The sequence below is a fragment of the Hylobates moloch genome, unplaced genomic scaffold, assembly GCF_009828535.3.
Source record: "Hylobates moloch isolate HMO894 unplaced genomic scaffold, HMol_V3 SCAFFOLD_15, whole genome shotgun sequence".
In the NCBI taxonomy this organism is placed as follows: domain Eukaryota; kingdom Metazoa; phylum Chordata; class Mammalia; order Primates; family Hylobatidae; genus Hylobates; species Hylobates moloch.
In genome coordinates this window covers 22555271-22581763 of record NW_026652290.1, presented here as the reverse complement: position 1 = coordinate 22581763, position 26493 = coordinate 22555271, and the positions used below count along the sequence as shown (strand labels likewise).

Genomic DNA, 26493 nt, shown 5'->3' with positions numbered 1-26493 from the left:
AGTAACTCCCTATCACATTCACAGCACTATAACATAGGAAGCACACGAGAAGTCATAATCCTGGAGGACGAAGTGAAGATTAGCAGTACTAACGTAAGAAATCACACAGAAAGACTAAAGTATTAAATGTATTTAAAGATTAAAGAATCAAATATTTTAAATAAACTACATGTTTCTCTAGTAAAGAGTTCACTAGATAAATGGACTTATTTGGGTCCCAAATTTGAAAAAGTATAACTAATAGATAAGTGACAATCAAAAGTATACTTGCCATCATATGTTAGATAATTTTGAGTATCATAATCAATTACATCAGTATTCATTATTATATTTGGTACTAATTTGAAATAAAGGTGAAATCAGACCTGAAGAATCTGTCAATATTCTCAAAAGCAAAAATTAGTCACACTAGGAAGAAAACAAATTCTTACATTTTTCCCTGCCTCATGAAATAACCCAAGATTGGAAATATAATAATTTTGATTAAACCTGATGGGGGGCCAAAAAACCAAGATATAAATTGCAATTATAAAAAAGTACTTCAAATTTCATTCTTTTATTTGCTAAGCAATTTTTAGAGATCTTTACTGATTGAAATGCACAAGAGAAAAGTAAATTGTTTTGGAATATTTCCTAAAGCAATTGTAAAAAAATTGAAAGGCAAATGATTCTATCAGAAAATACTCCTAGATTTATAAAACCTTAGAAAAGAAAAGCTGTTTAGAAGCAATATCAGAGGTATCGATAACCTATATGAGAGGTGTCAATAACCCAGAAAGAGATTTCTGGGCAGAAAAGATGAATCCTGGAAAGTGAAGCGGTATAGCTCAGGAAGCAGCGAAGACTATGTTGTCTACGATGATGCCTAACCTGGTCCCCAAGCACCCAGCAGAACCAGCCTCGACTTATCACCCTACCTTGCACTCCTCTTCCCATAAGCTCACGTGTATTGCATCCATCTTTATCACCATCCCAGAGGTAGGGATGGTTTTAAGAATTAACTGGACTTGCGTTGCGTAACATTAGTGTTCAGAAGGTTGCCATAGGTAGATTAAACACTTTTTGAAGGACGACGAGCCCATAGTACATATATAAATTGTAGTATGTTTACAGGGATATAAGAACCCACTGGAGTGTTTCTTAAATGCTCTGTTTGGCCACCAGATGTCAGTGTATGATAAAGAATGCTGGAACACTGCTGCTTGTTTCTAGTTAGAAAGAATTGAAAAGGCAGTTTTGATGAGTTTAATTTGCCAGTGAAAAAGAAGAAATAAATTTGGAAGGTACTCCACTGGGAGAAGAGATGGTGAACAGGTGAGGATTTCTGGTTCCCACTAAGCATCAGTTACTGATACTATGCCCTAAAGATGGAAAAGTTTGTCTCCACTTTTCAAAAAAGTATCAAAAAGTATTTTTTTCTTTTTTAAGAAGTAAAAAGAGCATGCTAAGCACATAGTAGGAGCCCAATTAAGCACAAACAGATTAACCTAAGTTAGAAAAATCCTAGACTTTGTAGAATTTTGTTTAAGAATATGCAAAATATATAATATCTGCATAAATGACTAGGGATTTAACAGACTGATGGGAGCGGAAGTGAACTAAGAGCCAAAAAAATCAATGCAAGAAAGTTATATTATGTAAAAAAATCAAAATTTCCAACAAATGACTGAAATTTCTCAAGATTTCATAATTAGACTTAGAAAATGTTTGGTTTTTAATTAGCTAAAGCTTACATTACAATACAAAACACATTTTCAATATATGGAAATAAAAAGTACAATTCTCATGACCTGTTGACTCTACTTCCTCAATATGGTTCAGATTCATCCACTTCTTCCTAATTCTACTCTATTTAAATACTGCAGACATTCCTAATTTCTCACGCTTATCTGTCTGCCTACCCTGCAGCTTTACTTCTTCAAACTCCTTCTGCCCCCTGCAGCCACAGGGATCTTCAAAAACACAAGTCTGGGCCAGGCGCTGTGGCTCACGTCTGTAATCCCAGCATTTCGGGAGGCTGAGCTGGGCAGATCACTTGAGTTCAGGAGTTCAAGACCAGCCAGGACAACATGGCGAAACCATGTGTCTACTAAAAATACCAAAATTTGCTGGGTGTGGTGGTGTGCCTGTGGTCCTAGCTGCTTGGGAGGCTAAGGTGGGAAGATTACTTGAGGCAGAGGTTGCAGTGAGTTGAGATCATGCCACTGTACTCCAGCCTGGGTGACAGAGGGAGATCCCGTCTCAAAAACAAAAACAAACAAAACAACAACAACAACAACAAAAACTCCCACAAGTCTGACCATTCCATTTCCTTCTTCTTTTTTTTTTTTTTTTTGTTTGTTTTTTTTAGATGGAGTCTTGCTCTCTCGCCCAGGCTGGAGTGCAGTGGCGTGATCTCAGCTCACTGCAAGTTCCGCCTCCCGGGTTTACGCCATTCTCCTGCCTTAGCCTCATGAGTAGCTGGGACTACAGGCGCCCACCACCACGCCCGGCTAATTTTTTGTATTTTTAGTAGAGACGGGTTTTCACCGTGTTAGCCAGGATGGTCTTGATCTCCTGACCTCATGATCCTCCCGCCTCGGCCTCCCAAAGTGCTGGGATTACAGGCGTGAGCCACCGCGCCCAACCGCCATTTCCTTCTTTAGATCACCAGCAACTTCCTAATGCCTTCAGCATGAAGCCCAGACACTTGCAAGGCTGAATAGCTCTTCAGGATTGGTCTCCTGTTTGCCCACGTAGACGGACTTTTCCCCATCCTCTGTACCCCAGAAATGAGCACTTTATGCAGGCTTCACCCACCGTACAACTGCATGCAATGATGTTCTTTCTGCCTGAGAAATACTCATTCACACTTCATCATGTTAATTCTTACTTAGCCTTTAGATGCGGCTCATTTACCTCCTCTTCCAAGAATTATTCCACGATTTCATCTTTCCCAATTCCACCCCCTTATGCACACATAATAGGTTAAGTGGATATTATATATGTAAGCGTATGCAGCAGCATTTATGCATTGCAGCAACTATAGCTGTTTACTAAGTATTTTCTCCTTTTACTTATGATGCTCCCTTATTGTTCTATCTCATCTGGCACATATACACTTTGAATGAATGACCTTAGCTATCTGGTGGCTAAACCCTATCCTAAGAGATATAAAATCCAAGGCCTAGAGATGGGCTTAGTGGCCCATGCTTACAAATACTTAGTTATTTGTAGAGCTTGGAATAGTAGCCAGATACCTGAATCCAAGCCCTGGACTCTTTCCAGTGTTCTTGGTTGCTTCTATTGGCCATTCAGTGGGAATCACTTCATAGACACATAGCAGAGATAATTATTACGGAGTATTAATAGAACGGCCCTGTCGTCTCAACTCTTCACCTTCATTCTAATGTAATGTAAGATATAGGAAACTTACAATCTTCATAGCCTAACATGGAGGGTTGCTAGATGTCTGTAGTCAAATGACTTCATAAAATATCAAAGTAGATAAGGCCTGGGGTAAGTTTCCCTGATAAATAAGTATATTGGTTGCCACAGCAAAAGGAAATATTAGAATTGAGAAGGGGCAGAACAAGATGCTTAGTGAAAATTTTATTTTTCCAGGAGACACTTATCCTTCCCTGATGTTGAAGAAATCATAAGTCAGTAAAGCATATTAAGAATCCATGAGCCAGTCAGAACTCTGGTTCATGGCCCCTTAAGGGACCAGAGCTTTCACAGCAGTATCTATCTGATTCTAGGAACAATAAGAATTAATTATCACAATACTCAAAAAACATAAAAGTGGCACTTGAAATGGAGGCACAACAGAAAAATCCTCACTTATTCGGAAGCCTTCAGTGTAGATCTCCTAGGTCCTATATTTGGGCCTCTGACTTACCTATACAGCATTTCGTTCTCCAAGGAAAATGCACTCCAACCCTGGATCTCCAAATACTAATCTTGGGTTGTGAATCCCCTCAAGGGTCCTGCAACCTTTTAATGTCCCTTAAATGGGCGGGGAACCTGCTGTGAAATGACTGCTGCCATGTGAACTACTACCGCTGAACTTCATTCTTTGGCCTGGAGCTCCTTGAATATCTATGTGCACCCAGAGAAGCCTACAATTGTGATAAGCTTTGGGCAGTGACCACAGAAGCATGACCCGTGCTCCCCCAATAGACAATTATCTCATCCTCACAGTTAGCCTACATACAATTCTTGTCGGCCAGGGATTATTTTTCCGTGCACCAGTCTGAGATGCAGATGTCGCATCATTGCTCATGTTAACATTCCAATATTTCCATCCACTGAATACCAGATCAGAAAGAGAATTACAATTTGACCAAAAACAGAAAAAAAAAAAAAGCATATTTAAAGAGAAGATGAAAAAGGGAAGAAAATGTAAGAAGGGAAAGGCAGGTAGGGAAAATTAGGTAAAAATAGGAAGGGGAACTTATGTAGAGTTGCTATATCAGGGTAACATTTCAGCTTAATGTCATTGAGAATAGATTGTCTTATTCCTCAAGTGCAGATATTTAAATCTTACAAGAGATATTAGTGGTAATAGAAAGAAAGAGGAGATATGGTCAGTATAATGATGTGCTCCCTTCCAAAGCTGAAGTATTCGAAAAGTAGAAAATAAAAGCCTATCAATTTTATGAGTGAGTGACAGTCTCTGGAGACACTCAGGTAAAGTGCTTGAGGAGCAGGGAGGAACCGAGGTTAGCATAGAGGCTTGTGGGTTGTCAGGAAAAGAAAAGACAGCGAAAATATGGGGATATGGTAATTTTAGTAGCCCAGGGCTTTATTTTCTTTTTAGGTTGTTAGAATGGGAGTACATTTTTCTGTAGGTTGAGGAGATGGAACAAGTGGAGGAGAAACTGAATGAGCAAGAACAAGAGAATTACTAGTCAAGCAAATTCCCAGGGCAAGTTGGGAGAAAGAAAGCAAATCACAAATAGAAAGCTAAATGTTAAAAGAAGTCAAGATAATGTGTACTGTCTGACTTAAAAGAACAACGTTTTTAAAAGGTAAATAGCTAAAGATTATAATATACCTTTGCAAATGGTGTCAATTTTAATTTGTTACAGCAATAGCTTGTAATATACATCTGTCCTGAGTACTAAATGTTATTCTCAGATAATAAACAACGTGATATTTTATTTGGTGAAAAACTTACTCAAACTTCCTGTGGCTTATTTTCTGGCAAAATTTATTACTGATACTTCATGTAATACCTTTCTAATGTAATGACAATTTAAATAGTTTAACGTCTTTGAGATGTTGAAGTATCTCAAAGATACTGGAAGGCAGCTTCATGAACAGTGTCAGTTTAAATTTTTTGCAACTATCTTCATCTACAAAAGAAGATTCCAAAAACAAGATATGGTATACTCTCTTTTCTTTAATAAAATAAAGAAAATTCTGTAGGAATTGCTTTTAACATTCCTCTCTCCCACTATTGAAAGTTTATTTTCCGGCAGTCAAAATTGACATTATGTTTTACTTCTGAGCAGTCACTGCATTTTTCTTAAATCTTTTGAATATTCCTTCATAGATAGTTTTACTAGATTAAAATTGACCATCTTAAGCTGCCACATTTAAACAGAGGCTGAGTTTTCCATTGATTATCAATTATTTTACTTTTTACTATTGTATCATTGGAAACTCTCTTGACAGTTGCAAGTTGTTAAAATACTGCCTTTTTCCTCATTCTTTTGCTTCATAAATCACTACATCAACTATTCATGTAGATGCCAGAAAATAGGTCACCAAGCATTTAGCCACAATTATAACTACTCAGATAGAAATCAATCCTGTAATTTTAGACAAATAAATGTGAAAATACAATTTTTATCTTGTTCTCATCAACTATAAAATGTTAAGACACTTCTGCATCCAGCCTCCCATAAAACTGGGTTTGACACATTCGTGACTATTAATATGAAGTGTGTTTCAAATTCAATTTTGGGAGGGCGGGACCAAAATGGCCAACTAGAAATAGAGGCGATTGGAGGCTCCCACTGAAAAGAAACCTAATAAGCGTATGAATCCTTCACCGCAACCAAAGTATCAGGTTCTCTCATCAGAACTGACTAGGTGGCTGGCGTGATCCACGGAGAGGAAGAGCAGGGTGGTGCGGCCCACCTCAGAGCTACACGGGGCATGGGAGCCCCCACCCCCCAGCCAAGGAAGGCAGTGAATGAGCATGCAACACAGGCGGGAAAACTGCCTTTTTCATGGAAATGGGCAACCCACGGATCGGAAGACCCCACTTGCAAACCCATGCTATGGGCACCTAGCATCCCAACCCCAGAGCTACTCACATTCTCAGCAGCCTCTCAGCTAGAACCTGCTTAAGCCTGCCAAGCTCCCAGGGGGAGTAGTGACCAGCACCACAGCTGTGGCTGCCTGCTGTCTAAGCCATTTATGCTCCTTGGCGGAGGGGCAGCAGCCAGCCCTGGGAGGCACAACTGCCTAACACACTAAGCTTCCTGGGTAGGGTAAGGGTGACATCCATTTCTATAGCTCCAGGCCATGCTTTTCCCCTGCTGGAGCCAGGGAGGCTGGACAGCTTGGTCCCAAGACTTGTCCCCCATAGCCCACCACACCAGCTGTGGCAGACTGCTGCCAGAGTGCCTCTTCAGGCCTGAACCTGACCCATCCATCCTCATTGGGTGGGGCTTCCCCACAGCAACTCTAATAACTCCAGCCAGAGACTCAGGGACAGAAAATGGATCTCTCTGGGCCTGAGCCCATAGTGGGAGGGGTGGCCACAGTCTCTGTGGACCAGCAGACTCAGCCTTTCTTCCAGGTAGTTTTGAGGAATCTGGGCAGCCCAGACAAGTGGGTTTCTCCTAGCAAAACACACTCCCTCCACCAAGGGACAGTCAAAGTGATTCGTTAAATGAGTCCTGTTCTCTGTGCCACTGGGTGAGACCCTCCAATAGGGGTTGTCAGACATCCTATATAGGAGCAATCCTACTGGCATCAGATTGGTGCCCCTTGGGGTCAGAGATCCCAGAAGAAGGAGCAGGCACCCATCTTTGCTGTTCTCCAGTCTCCTTGAGTGACATCTCCAGGCATGGGAGCAAACCAGATGAATAGGGCCTGAAGTGAACCCCCAGTAAACCACAGCAGCCCTACAGAAGAGGGAACTGGCCATTGGAAAACAAACAAACAAACAAACAGAAAGCAACAACAACAGCATCAACAACAACAAAAAAAGGCCCCATAAAAACCTCATCCAAGGGTCAGCAGCCTCAAAGATCAAAACTAGACAAACTCATGAAGATGAGAAAGAATCATTGAAAAAATGCTGAAAACCCAAAAGGTCAGAGTGCCTTTTCTCCTCCAAATAATGACAATGCCTCTACAGCAAGGGTGCAGAACTGGACGGATGATGAGATGGATGAATTGACAGAAGTAGGCTTCAGAAGATGGGTAATAAAAAACTACGCCGAGCTAAAGGAGCATGTTCTAACCCAAGGCAAAGAAGCTAAGAGCCTTAATAAAAGGTTAGAGGAGCTGCTAACTAGAATAACCAGTTTAGAGAGGAACATAAATGACCTGCTGGAGCTGAAAAACACAGCACAAGAACTTCATGAAGCATACATAAATATTAATAGCTGAATCAACCAAGTGGAAGAAAGGATATCAGAGTTTGAAGACTGCCTTGCTCAAATAAAGTAGTCTTTTTTCTCTAGTCTTGCATGCAGACAAGACTAGGGAAAAAAGGAATGAACAAAGCCTCCAAGAAATATGGGACTTCATAAAAAGATGGAACCTACAATTAATTAGAGTACCTGAAGGATACAGGGAGAATGGAAACAAGCTAGAAAACACACTTCAGGATATTATCCAGGAGAACTTCCCCAACCTACCAAGACAAGCCAACATGCAAATTCAGGAAATATAGAAAACACCACTAAGATACTCCATGAGAAGATCAACGCCAAGATACATAATCATCGGATTCTCCAAGGTCAAAATGAAGGAAAAAATGTTAAGGCCAGCCAGAGAGAAAGGCCAGGTCACCTACAAAGGGAAGTCTATCAGATTAACAGCAGACTCCTCAGCAGAAACTCTACAAGCCAGAAGAGCCTGGGGTCCAATATTTAACATTCTTAAAGAAAAAAATTTTCAACCCAGAATTTCATATCCAGCCAAACTAAGCTTCATAAGCGAAGGAGAAATAAAATCCTTTACAGACAAGCAAATGCTGAGAGATTTTGTTACCACCAGGCCTGCCTTGCAAAAGCTCCTGTATGGAAAGGAAACCCAGTACCAGCCACTGCAAAAACACACCAAAATATAAAGGCCAATGACTCTATGAAGAAACTGTATCATCTAGTGTGCAAAAGAACCAAATAGCATCATGATGACAGGATCAAATTCACACATAACAATACTAACTTTAAATTTAAATGGGCTAAATGGCCCAATTAAAAGACACAGACTGGCAAATTGAATGAAGAGTCAGGACCCATCAGTGTGCTGTATTCAGGAGACCCATCTCACATGCAAAGACACACATAGACTCAAAATAAAGGAATGGTGGAAAATTTACCAAGCAAATGGAAAGCAAAAAAAGCAGGAGTTGCAAACCTAGTCTTTGACAAAACAGACTTTAAACCTACAAAGATAAAAAAAGACAAGGGCATTACATAATGGTAAAGGGTACAATTCAATAAGAAAAGCTAACTATTCTAAATATATATGCACCCAATACAAGAGCACCGAGATTCATAAAACAAGTTCTTAGAGACCTACAAAGAGACTAATAGGTCTCTACACACAATAATAGTGAGAGACTTTAACACCCCACTGTTAATATTAGACAGATCAACAAGACACAAAATTAACAAAGATATTCAGGACTGAACTCAGCTCTGGATCAAGTGTACCTAATAGACATCTACAGAACTCTGTACCCCAAATGAACAGAATATACATTCTTCTCAGTGCGACATGGCACTTATTATAAAATTGACCACATAACTGGAAGTAAAACACTCCTTGGCAAATGCAAAAGAACTGAAATCGTAACAGTCTCTCAGACCATAGTGCAATCAAATTAGAACTTGGGATTAAGAAACTCACTCAAAACCACGCAAGTATATGGAAATGAATGACCTACTCCTGAAGGACTCCTGGGCAAATAATGAAATTAAGGCAGAGATCAAGATGTTCTTTGAAACCAAAGAGCAGAGACAATGTACCAGAATCTCTGGGACACAGCTAAAGCAGTGTTAAGAGGAAATTTATAGCACTAAATGCCCACATCAGAAAGCTAGAAAGATCTCAAGTCGACACACTAACATCACAATTAAAAGAGCTAGAGAGGTAAGAGCAAACTAATCCAATAGCTAGCGGAATACAAAAATTAACTAAGATCAGAGCAGAACTGAAGGAGACAGAGACACAAAAAACCCTCCAAAAAAATCAATGAATCCAGGACCTAATTTTTTGAAAAAAATAACAAAATAGATAAACCACTAGCTAGACTAATAAAGAAGAAAAGAGAGAAGAATCAAATAGACACAATAAAAAATTATAAAGGTGATATCACCATTGACCCCACAGAAATACAAACTACCATCAGAAAATACTATAAACACCTCTATGCAAATCAACTAGAAAATCTAGAAGAAATGGATAAATTCCTGGACACATACAGTCTCCCAAGACTAAACCAGGAAGAAGTAAAGTTACAGAATAAACCAATAACAAGTTCTGAATTTGAGGCAGTAATTAATAGCCTACCAACCAAAAAAAGCCCAGGACCAGATGGATTCACAGCTGAATTCTACCAGAGGTACAAAGAGAAGATGGTACCATGCCTTCTGTAACTATTCCAAACAATTGAAAAGGAAGGATTCCTCCCTAACTCATTTTATGGAGCCAGCATCATCCTGATACTGAAACTGGGAAGAGACACAATAAAAAAAGAAAACTTCATGCCAATATCCAGGAGGAACATCAAAGTGAAAATCCTCAATCAAATACTGGCCAACCGAATCCAGCAGCACATAAAAAACTTACCCTCCATGATCAAGTCAGGTTCACCCCTGGGATGCAAAGCTGGTTCAACACAGGCAAATCAATAAACGTAATCCATCACATAAACAGAACAAAAGACAAAACCACATGATTATCTCAATAGATGCAGCAAAGGCCTTTGATAAAATTCAACATCCCTTCACATTAAAAACTCTCAATAAACTAAGTATTGATGGAATATACCCCAAAATAACAAGAGCTATTCATGACAAACCTACAACCAATATAATATTGAATGGGCAAAAGCTAGAAGCATTCCCTTTGGAAACCAATACAAGACAAAGATGCCCTCTCTCACCACTCCTATTCAATATATTATTAGAAATTCTGGACAGGGCAATCAGATAATATAAAGAAATAAAAGGTATTCAAATAGGAAGATAGGAAGTCAAATTTTCTCTGTTTGCAGATGACCTGATTGTATATTAAGAAAACCCTGTCATGTCTGCCCAGAAACTCCCTAAACTGATAAGCAACTTCGGCAAAGTCTCAGGATACAAAATCAATGTGCAAAAATCACAAGCATTCCTTTACATCGATAACAGACAAGCAGAGAGCCAAATCATGAATGAACTCCCATTCACAATAGCTACAAAGATAATAAAATACCTAGAAATACAGCTAACAAGGATGTGAAGGACCTCTTCAAGGAGAACTACAAACCACTGCTCAAGGAATTAAGAGAGGACACAAAAAAATGGAAAAACATTCCATCCTCATGGATAGGAAGAATTAATATTGTGAAAATGGCCATACTGCCCAAAGTAATTTATAGATTAAATGCTACTTCCATCAAACTACCATTGACATTCTTCACAGAATTAGAAAAAAAACTACTTTAAATTTCATATGGAATTAAAGAAGACCCCATATAGCCAAGACAATCCTAAGCAAAAAGAACAAAGCTGGAGGCATCATGCTACCTGACTTCAAACTATATTACAAGGCTACAGTAACTAAAACAGCATGGTACTGGTCCCAAAACAGGCAGATAGACCAATGGAACAGAACAGAGACCTCAGAAATAACACCACACATCTACAACCATCTGATCTTTGACAAACCTGACAAAAACAAGCAATGGGGAAATAATCTCCTATTCAATAAACGGTGCTGGGAAAACTGGCTAGTCATATGCAGAAAACTAAAACTGGACCCCTTCCTTACACCTTATGCAAAAACTAACTCAAGATGCATTCAAGACTTAAATGTAAAACCCAAAACCATAAAAACCCTACAAGAAAACCTAGGCAATATCATTCGGGAAATAGGCATGGGCAAAGACTTCATGATGAAAACACTAAAAGCAATTGCAACAAAAGCCAAAATTGACAAATGGTATCTAATTAAACTAAAGAGCTTCTGCACAGCAAAAGAATCATCAGAGTGAACAGGCAACCTACAGAATGGGAGAAAATTTTTGCAATCGACTCATCTGACAAAAGTCTAATATTCAGAATTTACAAGGAACTGAAATTTACAAAAACAAACAACCCCACCCAAACGTGGGCAAAGGATATGAACAGACATTTCTCAAAAGAAGATGTTTACATGGCCCAGAAACATGAAAAAAAGCTCAACATCACTGATCATTAGAGAAATGCAAATCAAAACCACAATGAGATACCATCTCAGGCCAGTCAGAATGCCAATTATTAAAAAGTCAAGAATAGATAGATGCTATAGATGCAATCGGTGCTAGCAAGGCTGTGGAGAAACAGGAATGCTTTTACATTGTTGGTGGGAATGTAAATTAGTTCAACCATTGTGGAAGACAGTATGGCAATTCCTTACAGATCTAGAACCAGAAATACCATTTGACCCAGCAATCCCATTATTGGGTATATACCCAAAGGAATATAAATCTTTCTACTATAAAGCCACATCCACATGTATGTTTACCCCAGCACTATTTACAATGGCAAAGTTATGGAACCAACCCAAATGCCCACCAATGATAGACTGGATAAAGAAAATGTGTCACATATACACCATGGAATACTATGCAGCCATAAAAAGGAATGATATCATGTCCTTCGCAGGGACGTGGATGAAGCTGGAAGCCATCATCCTCAGCAAACTAACACAGGAACAGAAAATCAAACGCCACATGTTCTCATTCCTAAGTGGGAACTGAACAATGAGAGCACATGGACACAGGGAGGGGAACAACACACACCAGGGCCTGTTGCGGGGTAGGGGCGAGGGGAGGGAACTTAGTGGATGGGTCAATAGGTGCAGCTAATCACCATGGCACACGTAAACCTAGATAATAAACCTGCACATTCTGCACATGTATCCTGGAACTTAAAGTAAAATTTTTAAAAAATAAATGTTAGGGCATACTAGCTATGCTGTCTATGAAAATATATTTTGCATGTTTATGGTTCCTTTTACTTCAGCATTTCAAAGACGTTAAACGTATTTAAATTTTCATTATATGAGAAAGGTATTTTACCAAGTATCAGTAAGAGATTTTGCCAGAAAAGTAAACCACAGGAAGTTTGAGTGAGTTTTTCACCCAATGAAATATCAATTTGTTTAATATCTGAGAATAGCATTTAGGACTCATGACAGATGTCCATGAATTCAAAATCAATTTCAAAATAGCATGCCTGAGAAATTAAAAAAAAAAACAGTATTCATCCTACAGCTATGGAACATAAATTTATAATTTAGTCACAACATAAAGAGAAATGGTATATTATTTTAATGAGAAAATTTCAAATTATCATTAACTACTGTCTAGGTTTGCTGACGTCAGGAGTGATGGAAAATCTACAGCAGGTGAATCACATTATAGTCTGTAAATTCAATACTAATTTACTAGCATTACTACTTTTGAGAAAGTGCTGAAATTAAATTGCATTTGTTAAATGACAATTGTTAGGGAACCACATCAAATGCAATCATTGTTTCAAAATGGCAATTCAGACAGCCTCCACATTTTGATTTTTGTTGACCTCTGAGAAGTAAAATGTTGACCATTAGATAACGTTTCATGTAATTCTCCTAGCTTGAGAAACAGTATACATTTAATAAGAATATATTACCTCATTAATATACTTAGCTAATATAAAATATAATTTTTTCATTAATATATAATATACTTAGTTAATATTATAAGTAATATAGTTAATATAGAAGTTTAAAGTTAATAAAATATAGTTAGTGACTTATTTACCATATTATGTTTTATATTTTAATATTTTCCAACTGTTTCAAATATATTGTGTTTTATAAAAAACACATTTGATGGTTATATTCATGTGTTACATTTCCAAAGCCTTATTTGTCCAGCATGAGGAGATATCACTTAAGGAAAAAAAAAAAAAAAAAAATCTTGAACATTCAACATGTTGATATACTTTGCTAATAGATTTTCCCCATATGACCTCAAGTTTGATTTTTATGAATGAAAGCCTTTTGCACTGCTGCAGTGATGCATCAGTTGTTACATTAATTGGGGATAAAATGTCCTTTTAATGAAAATGGTCTGGAAATAAAAGGCAGCATGGGGAAGCAGGAGTTGTCACACTCTTGGACAGAAGGTGGCAGCAGCTAAAGGTCCTGGACTGTTCACAGGCCTTCTCCCTGTGCTTCATATTTTCACTCTTAAATATGAAGAGTGAAACAAAACAGCTCCTCACTTAGGTTTTGTTATTTATTTTTGATTATAAAATAAATTATAACTAGAATAATGTAATTGTATCAAAATCTGACTAAATAATCCAATCTTAACTAATTTTAATAAACACCAATTTATAAAATAATTTTGTATTTGAGATTGCTTATGATTTTTTATTGTTTTATGGATGAGTCCATTTGTGTTTCAATACACACCTTTAAAATTAATGTAGCATTATAATGTTTTAATATCTGTGTGTATGATCTGCTCATTTACTTTTCCCTGAAATATGGGTTCATTCATTCTTTATTCTAGAATATAAAAAAAAGACAAACAAAAAAAATCCTTTATCATTCCTCTGTCAAGTTCCAAAAGAATCCTCTTAGAATTTGTATTGAGATTGCTTCAACATTATGAAAATTGATAGGATGAATAGTTCTCCTACTCAAGATCATGATATCATTTACTGACGAGTAAAACTTGTCCCTCAGTAAAGTAATATAATATGACTTTTTAGGCCCTTCACATCTATATTAGACTTATTTCTAGCAGATACAAGAAATAATAAAATAAAATTTTTTAAAATTATTTGTTTTGTGACTAGTATATCTCTTTCCTCATTATTCTACTTTATTTTACATGATGAAAATCTAGAGATTTTTGTATATTTATGTTATACAAAGTAAACATTATTCTGAACTCTCTCATTATTTTCTATGAATTTTCAGTTGCTCGCTGCAATTTTGTGAATAAAATTACCTATTATTAAGTCTTCATTTCTGTAGCTAGTGCTTTAAATATATTATCATATTTAATCCTCACAAAAAACCTTAGTAAATAATATATGGTGTGAGATACATATAACTAACTGTAAAAATATGGGTAAGAAGAGAGACCACTGTGAAAACGGTAAGAGCTATTTGAATATGAACTGTTAAAATTATTCTTCAATTATATCATCCATCTCCAAGCCTTGAACACTCATTGCTTTGCTCCTGGACCTTTTTTTCCAGCCACTAACTAGTTATTTCTTGCCAAAAATTCACATCAACATATTCAAAAGCAAGCTCGTCATCTTTCTTCATGACCATTAAGTAACCTATTTTTCTTCTATGAATTCCTGTAACATTGTGTTTTATCAATTAAATGGTGTTTAGTGCATTCTACTTCCCTCATCTCCCTGCAGGATTATATAACCCTGGAAAGTAGATGCTAATTATTTATAAATCTTTGTAGGCTTTCATTGATCATAAGATGAATAAATTCCAACCTCTCACAGGTCCTCTGACCCGGGGGGAAGTGGGGGCTGTTATCCTGGGGTGCTGATGACATGTGTGCAACCTTCTCACTCACACTGATGCTTCATATATGGCTCAGCACAGTGAACAATCCTCCTTGCTTCTTCCCTCACCAGGACACACCTCCAGAAACAGCCAGTGTAGAATGTAGGACTTTCACAGAACTAACACAGGCTCTCCCCAGAGGGGCTGTTCTAATGAAGACCAGGGTCCTATGTGGGATCATAGGGCAATGGACTTTATCACTGATTTAAAACAAAGAAATTGATGGCAGCTTTTCACGCAGGCACAACATAGAGGCAACGTACTTCTAGGCTGCCCATAACAGGTGCCCCTTTAATAATAAAGATGATCGCCAAATTATGAACTGTCCCTAAAATAGCCTGTGAGGTATCTCATCTACCTGGAAGGGATTGGGCACTCTTAAATACAGTTGTTTCTTTTTTTTTGCCCCGAGATGGAGTTTCGCTGTTGTTGCCCAGGCTGGAGTGCAATGACACAATCTCGGCTCACCGCAACCTCCGCCTCCTGAGTTTAAGCGATTCTCCTGCCGCAGCCTCCCGAGTAGCTGGGATTACAGGCATGCGCCACCACGCCTGGCTAATTTTTATATTTTTAGTAGAGACGGGGTTTCTCCATGTTCGAACTCATGACCTCAGGTGATCCACCAACCTCGGCCTCCCAAAGTTCTGGGATTAGAGGTGTGAGCCACCACGGTCACAGTTGTTTCTTTGAAGACAAGTGATAACGGCTTAGCCAATATATGACAGAAATGCATTAGGTAGTTTATCTTACTATTAAAACCTCCAAAAGAGAAAAATCAATGTAAATTATTGTAGTGGCCCTTCATCCCCAATACATTTTTTTTTTTGTCAGCACCAGTGCCCACCCCTCTGTGTACCTCACCAGGATGCTTACGTCAAATTCATTAAGAGCCGCAGCCAGCTCGCCGATGCCCGTGTGGCCTTTGGCTTCGTCAGTGGGCGAGGTAGCTTGAGCAGCATTGGAGATGCCGGCGATGGCCTCCTGGACTTGTTTGAACACATAATCTCGGTTGGCTCTCGTAGCGGCGACATCTGGGTGGCGGAGAAATGCTTGAGAGGCCGTGTACAGCATTGTGGCATTCTTCTTCAGAGCCCCTCGGGCAGCTGCCATCTCATCCCGACAGTGAGGATCCTTCAGCTCCTGTGTGCGTAACACATGAAAGCTGTCACATATGTGAAATTTGCATAGAAATATTTGCAACACAGCTTGGAGTCACAGACTCTTAGTAACACACTGAACTTCAGAAACCCTTGTGCTCTTTCTAGCTGCCAGGCCTTTGCATATACTCTTTTGTTTGTTTGTTTGTTTTATAGAGACAGCTAGGTCTCTATAGTGACCTAGGTTGGAGTACAGTGGTGTTATCAAAGCTCACTGCAGCCTCCATCTCCTGGGCCCAAGTGATCCTCCCTCTTCAACCTCTTAAGTGGCTAGAACTACAGGTACATGCTTCCACACCAGGCTAGTTAAAAAAAAAAAAAAAAAAAAAAAACTGTGGAAGTGGGGTCTGGCTATGTTGCCCAGGTGGGCCTTGAACTCCTGGCCTCAAGGGATTCTCTCACCTCTGCTTCCCAAAGTGCTGGAATGACAGCCATGAGCGACCACGCCTGGCCTACTGTCCCTTCTATGTGCAATGCCTGAGCTTTCCTCCTCTGCCCTACCCTTTCACCTGACAGGGCTCCACTGACTTGGCACGTCCTCCACCCAACTTTCTAAGCTGTGTCCCCTTTCATCTGTTCCCACAAGACACTATTCCTCTCCTATCACTAACACTTCCTACTTTACTGTATTTTTTGAGCGTATATTTCTCTTCTATAACGTACCTCTAATGACAGCAGGGAGCCCTAGTTTTCTTATTCAGCGGCTCTTTAGTCATTAGCAAAGTGGCTGGCCTATAAGAGGCATTCAATAAAATATTGCTGAAATAATATAAAAACCAAGCCACCAAGAAAGTAAGTTGATTGCATGGGCCACACAGTTAGTTATGAACAGACAGAAAACCTGAAAACGTCAGTTTTCTGAGGCCCTACTTGCCTCCATATTCAATTACTGTTACAAATGGGAAACCAAACTTCTGATTTTTGCTCAGCACATCAGTGTCCCTTAATTATCATTTTCAGACTAGGGTTCCTTCTTTGTTGTTGTTGACAGCCTCTAATGGCAGCTCATCATTAAGTTTAGAGAGCAGAAAATAACAGGCCAAAGATGATTTGTTTTCCTAGTTTTGGATGACAAAATAATACCACTAGGGAGTCTCTTTATCTCCATCGTTAAAGGCTGTTGTTAAGAAAATGTTCACATGATTTTCAGAAATGTTAAAGCAGGGTTGCTCTCTGAGAGCCATGCAAGATTGCCAGCTGTGTATCTCTGGGAGAATATTCTTCCAGCTGGAAAACATCAGTAAAGGGTATCTGAACCACTGGGCTTCTCTTCCTAATTTGCTCATTTGGCATATGATAGATGAATGACCTGGTAACAAGAAATTACATCTTCTGTTTTGTTGGTCAAAATAATTCTGAGACAAACACATTATATTTGATATCTAAGATTGTCAAGAAAATTGGTAATAAATAATGAATAATTTACTAAACCATCTTTTCCCCCTTTGCTTAAGCATTAAAAGATGGATGCTAGGTAACACAGTTTCTAAATTGGGATTATCTAATTTGAGCCCCAGAGATGAAAATGGATAAACAGGTAACAAATATTTGAATGTATTCTCTACTGGGCAATGATTTGGGCACGAGAGGTAGGTTTCTCCCAAACAATCATGAAAGCCTTTATTAATGTCAGAACATCTGGTCCAGAAATTCCATTCCTGGGTATCTATACTAAAAAAAAAAATAAAATGATAAAATAGATCTAAACACACAAGTGAGAAATGCGGGTTGTGAAAATATCTCCATAAAACACTTGAAGAAACATGTTTTAATCCTAAGAAGAAAACTGGAAACAATCTAAATATTGAATTACCAAGATTGGTGGAAAAAAAACTACTGAAACATTCATATTGGAGTATGGGATAATTAAAATTAGTTTCTAAAAATTAATAACATGAATATTTATAAGATGAATTAAAAAGCAGAACACAATACGCATATTTGTATGCATAGTATGATTTTAAATGCATTAAAATGTGAAGATAAATATCTGAAAAAAAATATACCAAAATATCAGCACCATATTCTTTGTGGGTGGTAGGGTATTATGTGTTTTTCCCCTTTCTTTCTGTTCTACTGTTTTTCAAATTTTCTTGAATGAGTCTGAACTAACAATCAATTAAAAACAAAGTATTAATGAAGTAAAAATAAATAATGTAGGTATTTTCATATGAACATCATATATATTCTCATGGCTTTTAATGTCAGCTACATGCTGATGGCCCATGTTTCCATCTCCAGGCAACACTTCTCTTCTATTTGATGTTTAAATGTGGATATCTCAAAATCAGCATATCTCTGTTGGTTATTTTAGGTGTCAACTTGACTGGATTGAGGGGTGTCTAGAAGGCTGATGAAGCATTATTTTGAACGTGTCACTGTGAGAGTGTTTTAGGAGGTGACTGGCATGTGAGCCAGTGAATTAAGTGGAGAAGCTTCACCCTCAATGTAGGTGGGTACCATCCAGTCGGCTGGAGGCAAAGAGAACAAAAAGGTGGAGGAAGGGTGAATTCATTCTCTCTCTCCCTTCCAGAGCAGAATGCCCTTCTCCTCCTGCCCTTGGACATCAGAACACCAGATTCCTAGGCTTCTAGACTCTGGGGCCTGCACCAGTAGCCTCCTGGGGCTCTCTATCTCTCTCTCTCGCTATTCAGAGTAACTTTGCTCCTGTTTATATTACACATTGGGCTACCATACAAGATTCCCTTTGAACAAGGAATTTTGCTGATTAGAAACACACTTAAAAATAACCACATAAACTAAAATCACATTTATGTGCCTGTCTCACAGAGGACCAACTCTTGGTTAAGTTCCTAATCCCAGCCTCACTTAAGCCTGGTACAGAATGAACATTCAATAAATGTTTGTTGAGTGGAACTTTCCTGTTGGTCAGAGACATATTAGAGAAACTACGAATGGCCCGAAATGTTTTAAAAAATTCTGGAAGCAGTCAAAAGGATGGTGAAAGGATTTTAGGAGATCCTTCCACATTTGGAAATATTTTTTCTATGGCGAAAGAATAAAAACTCACTCGATGGGAACACAATACTAAAGGTATCCAGTGAGCAAACAGAACTAGCTGAAACTGAGAAATCCCTAGACAAAAAAGAGGCTGACATGGTTTGGCTCTGTGTCCCCACCCACATCTCATCTTGAATTGTAACCCCCACATGTGGAAGGAGGGACCTATAATCCCCATGTGTTGAGGAAGGGAGGTGATTGGATCATAGAGGTGGTTCCTCCATGCTGTTCTCGTGATAGTGAGTGAGTTCCCACAGGGTCTGATGGTTTTATAAGGCAGTTTTCCCTGCTCTTGCTCATTCTCTCTCTTGCCACCTTGTGAAAAAGGTGCCTACTTCCCCTTCCACCATGATTGTAAGTTTCCTGAGGCCTCCCCAGCCACGTGGAACTGTGAGTCAATTAAATCTCCTTTCTTTATAAATTACCCAGTCTCAGGGTAGTTCTTTATAACAGCATGAGAACAAACTAATACTGAGGCTGAGGAGATCCCAGGTCACACAGCATCATGAGAGTGACTCATGCTCACCTGCACTCTTCTCACCCCTTTTTCCCTTCCTCCCCTTTCCCACTCCCCTCCCCTTTTCCCCCTGTTCTCTCTTTCTCCATTCCCCCACTCCCGCCTTTCCTCTCATTTCGTTCATGTTTTCTTCTTCTCTTTCAGAAAAATTGCACCCCACATACTACATATCCTGGGAGTGCATATGTGTGGTGGTGTTCACAAGACTAGGAGACAAAAAGTGAGGGCAAAGGGTGACATCCAGAGACTGACCACAGCACTACCCCACAGTTTAATATTTTTTATTTGACATCAGAGCTGTGTTCCTGCAGTGGATAGAAGATTAAGAGTGTGGTAGGGCTAGCAGGGTGGGTCCACCAGTGAAGCAAGTAATCTGTGGCCTGCTTATAGGTGGGGGCCAGACAGTGGTCCGGAGTCCACCATGGCATCACAACTGGCCCCTGCAGGAAGCAATCTTTGTCATCACAGGTTCTTAGGGCATTTGATAGCAAGCAGATGCGGTTGACCCATTGTTCAGGCCTACAAAGCTATAGGGTTATATAAACTCACCCATTTTCTCCCCTAGCATTCCTAAAATCTTTCCCACCTGTTGTCTTCTTGCTGCTACATAGTTAAGTTTCACCATCTCTTTTCCAAACTCTTTAAAACGGTTTGCAAGGTCTTGCTCATTTGTAGCATTTTTGACAGCTTCCAGGGCCTCTTCTACCTGCAGTGGTGAAAAACAACATATTTATTAGTGGATAGTATTTAAATATTATTCAACATATTAGAAATGGAATTTGCACCCCAAAACTCTAAAACACTAGTATGTGTTAACATGTAAATGAAAAAATAGGAGAAGAGTTCCTCTAACAATCATGTGTAGTCAGATTAAATAGTTGTTCAAGACTTAAAAATATTTTGTATATAAAAGAGCAATTGCTGAACTCCTGGTGCATATAAAATCCTGTATTTATTATATTTTATTAAAGTATGATTTGGAAAGATATCAACCTTTAAGTAGAAACACTAAGGAAAATATATTTGAGAAAAAATACTGAAGTTAAGAAAAAATTCTAGAAGCCTTCAGAAGAGAAAATGGTTTACAAACAAAAGACTGGAGAAATTCCTGAGCTGCTAAAAATTTAGGACAGCATGAATCTGCAACCAATGTTGACAACATCTCTAGCACTGGGACTAAAGGGATTATAATTTTAAGCTGAGTTTATACCTCTCCATCCAATGGAAAGAGGAAATATTGATTCCTTGAAAGCAAGTGAATTTGAAGTTTTGTTGCTATTTGAAAGTGGTATCAATTGGAGTGGAATGGGGGTGGAGAGGATGATGGCAAACACACCGCCCCACCAATGTGCCATGCTTCCAAATCCCTGCAAACTGTCTCAGTGAACTTTTCCATAGTAGCATTGCACCTGAATTGTGAATTTCATCAAAATTCCTTCATAGATAATTTAAGTTTTGAGAAGTATTATTCTCCCCTCCACAATGATCTTAACTTCAATATGGTGTGAAAATTTCCATAATTGGTAAACCTTTAAGTTATACCATCTGTGGACACCATTAAACTAAAATTAAGATATTGTGGTGAAGGAGTCCGCTGTCAGTCAGGTAGGGTCTTTATAGAAATAATTTCATCAATGGAAATAGCCAAGAACACAGTCCTGAGTGAATAAAGCACAAGACAGACATGTTTTTGGAAAATCAACTGCTCTTAAACGTGAAGGGAGTCTGACAGAGGCCCCTGACTACTTCCATTTCCTGAGAGAGGAATGGAGCGAGAAGGCAGCTTTGAAAGAAAGAGTAATGAGAAATGCAAGAAATACTTGGGCAGAATTCAGATCAGCTCTTGTGATTTTGGGCAAATTAAAGGGCATTATATAGACAGTGCATTGTTTGACAATTCGGAAACACAAATGACAACTACAATGGCTGAAAATAACCATAGATTATATTAACTCAGATCTGAACTTAATTGAGGCTTGACGCAATCACAAAGGTGGCTAATTTCACTTCCTTATCAAGTGCACTGAGCAAAGGAAGAGAATATGTATCTAAACCAGTAATAATGAATATCATCAAGCCTTTTGTCCCAGAAATATGTAACACCATTCAATTTACCAAATAGGCTAACTCATCTTAGTAAGGAAAGAGTAGTAGCAAGCAAAGGAAGTTATTTGGAATGATATTGGTGGCAGGGGTTGAGGGGAGGTTAATCTAGATGCCACATAACGTTTATGTCCTGGACTGGGAAATTTAAGTTTCCATTCTCATCTTCTATGGAAAGCATGCATCTTCTTTTTTTTTCCTAATTATAAAAATATGAAACGATGATGTAAATCCTCAATGTTAGTCATTCCCAATTCCTATCTAGGCTCTAATAGTGCTCATGTGAAAAAGGAAGTACAGTTGAAAAAGGAACTGTCATGTGTTAGGTTTTTTAGGCACACAAGTCAAATTACATTTTATGGTACGGAAAGGCACTTTTAAAACATTTTTGTAGTTTAAAGAGAATCTCGTATCTCAAATCTTTAAAACACCAAAATCAATGGTGGTGTACATTCTAATAGATTTATAATCATCTTAACTTGGCTATCAACAGCATCATTGAAAGGACAGTTCTTGGCAGCTAATTTGTTCCTGCTGCTTATTTGAGATGTAAATCTCTTCTTGGGACATAAAAACTGGTTCCAGGGAAGAGCAAAATAATTATCTCAGAGGGAGCTAAATTCTAGATTTGTTTTCTAATATATATAAAACAGGCTTCTCATTGGCTGTTCATCAGACCAATTTGGAATATTTATTTTACGGTGTTACACATAACTTATTTTCCCAGTGGTTTTCTCTGAAGAATCTAGATGCCAGTTTTAATTTGTTCTTTTAATTCAGTAAAATATTTTTTTCCAAAGAAACACCAAGAATGGGGTCTTTCCGTGTAAACTTAGTTATATGCAGAGTTTGAATCCAGAAGGATCTAAGAAGTCTAAAAGTTCTCATAATGAATCACAGGGCAGAATCTGTCCAAGGTCCCACAGAAATAAAGGAAATGGAACCAAAGTCTGGATTTTGGGCACACACTGCTAGTAGATAGATGAGAGATGGAGATGGATGGATGGATGGATGGACGGATAGGATAGATAGACAGATAGATTAGATAGATGATTGATAGATGATAGATAGATAGATAGATAGATAGATAGATAGATAGATAGATAGACAGATAGATAGATAGAATATTGAAGGGACATAGAAAAAGAAGAAAAAATAAGTTTAGTGAACAGATACTATTGGCAATTCAAAATTAATATAAAAATTAAGTCTTTATTATTGAACAGTCAAAGATTTTGAACAGTCAAGGATCTTTTGTTCTTTCTGGGCAGCTAGAGAAAGGAAATTGACTCCTATGGGCCAAACAAATACCTTGCTGTCAAACATTTACTGTTCATAGAGGAGTTCAGGACTCCAGTTGAACAAAGAGCAGAAGATACAGAAGAAGAGCCTGGGACACTTTAACCAACATACACCTGTCTGGGCCCCACCATGAAGAATGTTAAGTACAACTGTGTGAGAAGGGCTATGAGGTCAGATTGGTCTGGATTTGAACCCCGACGATGTCATTGGCAAGCTCTGTGATCCAGGGCAAGCTACTTAACCTCTCCAATCCTCACATCTTCATTAATAAAATGAGGATAATAATGTCTACACACTATGCACAGATTTTGTGGGAATTAAAGGAAATAAGAAATACAAAATATCAAATCATACATATTAGCAAAATCATACATTTGCTTAGCAAAATGTATGGCAAGAATTAGGGGCTCATTAAATAGAGACACCAACTTGCTGCATGGGGGAAAAGGCCTTAATAATTTTGAAGATAAAGGTTTTTATCTTACTCTTGGAAAGTCTGCAGATGACAGGGGCTCTGGCAGAACTAGAAAGAAAGCTGCAGACAGAATACAGGCCGTGGGCTGCCTAGTGATGGCTCTAAGAAGGACACTGGTGTCAATAGCTGAGCCCTTTGATAAGGGGGAGGTTTGGAAGATGCTTATGTCCTGGATTGGGAAATGATTTCTAATGAGCTGACATAAAGGGATCCCTCAGAGGCAGCTGTCATACCCTTTCCCATTAAAAATGCCCTCATGATCTTGGACATTACAGCCAGCCACTCTTCTCCCACTGACCAGGCTGGGCTTATAAACACCAAAGCCAGAACTCTTTGCTGAACCACGTATTTTTGTCCTTAATATTTATAACCAGTGCATAGATAAAGCTGAAAAGACTGACGCTTCTAGAGAAGACACTAAAATTTATTCCCAATTTAGTGGGTTAAGAAATTATTTTCAGAACTTGTCACTTACAACTCTTAAAATCTTGGCCTTTTCACAGGCCTGTTCAAAATAGCCTGTACCACCATTCCTAAAGCAAGCCTGTCTACTCCTATTATTTAGTCTAGAACTGTGTCATATTGTTTGAGATAGTCATTAAATCAGTGTCTAATTTTCCTGGTTGAAACTGTACTTATTTACTTTAATATAAAAAAGCAGGCTGGGCGTGGTGGCTCACGCCTGTAATCCCAGCACTTTGGGAGGTCGAGGCAGGCAGATCACGAGGTCAGGCTATCGAGACCATCCTGGCTAACATGGTGAAACCCCATCTCTACTAAAAATACAAAAAATTAGCCAGGCGTGGTGGTGGGTGCCTGTAGTCCCAGCTACTTAGGAGGCTGAGGCGCCAGAATGGCATGAACTCGGGAGGCTGAGCTTGCAGTGAGCTGAGATCGCGCCACTGCACTCCATCCTGGGCGACAGTGCAAGACTCCATCTCAAAATAAATAAATAAATAAATAAATAAATAAATAAATAAATAAATCAGTCCTATAATTCATTTATTCATTAAATACTTATGCAGAATCTACTATGAGGTCGGCATCTGGGGATGGGATAGTGTGGAATTGAGGAGTCTTGATACATCCCCGCCTGCACTGCGTGTTCTGGTTCCCTGTAGAAAATTGCTGGCCACACCATTACTAGAAATCGTTGTTGTTATGATTATCATTTCTGTTGGGACAGACTGACCCCATTACAGGGTTTTACTATTGAATGCCTAAGTTGAGTGGATTTTAAGTGACGCTGACAAAACTATTTAACGGATCATATGTAAATCTCTTGTTAGAGTCTACTTTTACAGTGGAATTTAAAAATATCTATCTTGGAAATAGGAGTTGGCCAAATGCATGAAAGAATTAATGCATGTAAGACCCGCCTTCTAACTATTGTACTTATTTAATCAGATACTCTGGTATGGCTACTGGTGTCTCAGCATTTTCATACTTTATATTTCTGCCCCATAAAGATAAGTTGGTCTTCTTGATTAAATTGTGTCTTTCCTTGTCAACAAGGGAAGAAAAAAATGATTTCATCAGAAGTAAACAACGATTACATGCTAGTGTCATTGACGCTTAAAGTGCCATGTTATACAAAGCACAACAATTTAGTTTATTATATATTTCCAAAGTTATTTTCAGTTTGTGCAAAAAAAAAAAATGACACCAGTGTCATCAAGTTCTTATGATATACAAGACAGTGTTCTAAATGGCTTACATCTATCTTATTTAGTCCCAAAAAACAGCTCTTTGAATTTGATACTTTTCTTATTCCCATATGCTTATCCAATAGAGACTGAAATCAGAGCAGAGGAGTTGTATAACCTGTCAGAAGTCTCACAGCAAGTAAGTGTCGGAGCCTGGATTTGAGCCCAGGTAGTTTGCTCCAGAGCCCATACTCAATTTCTGAGCTATGCTGCATTGATTTTTCAGAAAGAGTGAGTGTCTAAAGGTTTGCCCCATATGATTAGTCTCCAAGTTCTATTCATTCTGTCTCTACATCCTGAGTATCTGTAAAATCTGCCTCTTTTTCACAATACGCACTGCCATTGCCTTAGCCAGCTTTTCATTCATTCATTGGCATAGATAATTTCAACAGTCTCTTTATGTGTCCCCTTCTAATTCCTTCTCTATGCTGCTACCAAAATTATTTTTCTAAATCACAAGTCTGAATCCAATTCTTAGTACTACTCAATGGCTCCCCATAATCTATACATAGAGTACAAACTAACTATCATGTTATCCAAGACCCTCCATAACCTGGATCTCTCTGTTCAACTTTGTTATTGCCTCTCTCCACCTTGCCCACTATGCTCCAACAACAGAATCACTGGTGTTTCAAACACTCCAAGACTCCTCTCTTAATCTCATGCCTTTGTTCTTTCCTTGGTTCATAAAGCTCTTTGTAGTTGAAATCTGTTGCCTGACCTGAATCTATTATCTCCCTTCTTATGGTAATAGAACCCTATTTTCCTTCAGTAACATGCTCTTTTCCTGCATAGGCTATCATTTCCAAAATCACCTTTTCTGCTCGCACTGTGAAAATATGGATGGACCCCTGAAATATTACTGCTTTCCCAGTTGGCCTGACATTAAGCTTTGTCAGTGGAGAGTATTGCCTAGATGCTGCCAGAGGAAAGGGTTTGGTTCCTGGTTCTGGTGTGCTCCTTCAACAGACTCCTGCAGCAGGGGAAGCTTCTCCAGCACCAGGCGGCCAGCAGCTTCCCCTCAGTATGCCCTGCTGGGCAATTCTGTAGCAGAATGTCTCCAGTGAGACACGCTTCCATGAGCAGCTTTCTTATACAATCCAAAGGGCAGATTTCTAGCAAGCTCCATTATATTGTGTGGCACCTTAGTGACTCCTTTGTCATCAAATGACCCAAGGCCACACCCTCCAACAACAT

At 38.7% G+C, this 26493-nt stretch overlaps 1 protein-coding gene across 15 annotated transcripts in view; it reads right to left on the bottom strand.

The window, feature by feature from the left end:
* CTNNA2 (catenin alpha 2) overlaps positions 1-26493 on the bottom strand; it is a 1201677-nt gene that overhangs the window by 756260 nt on the left and 418924 nt on the right. For all 15 annotated transcript variants that reach the window (XR_009210118.1, XM_058429034.1, XM_058429035.1 and 12 more), the window contains 2 exons: positions 20297-20416; positions 15889-16155 (listed from right to left, as the gene is read on the bottom strand). Coding sequence is in view for 14 of the 15 variants with exons in the window: in XM_058429034.1 (XP_058285017.1) it covers positions 15889-16155; positions 20297-20416 (387 nt within the window). In the remaining variant the exon portion in view is untranslated. The remainder of the gene's footprint in view (positions 1-15888; positions 16156-20296; positions 20417-26493) is intronic.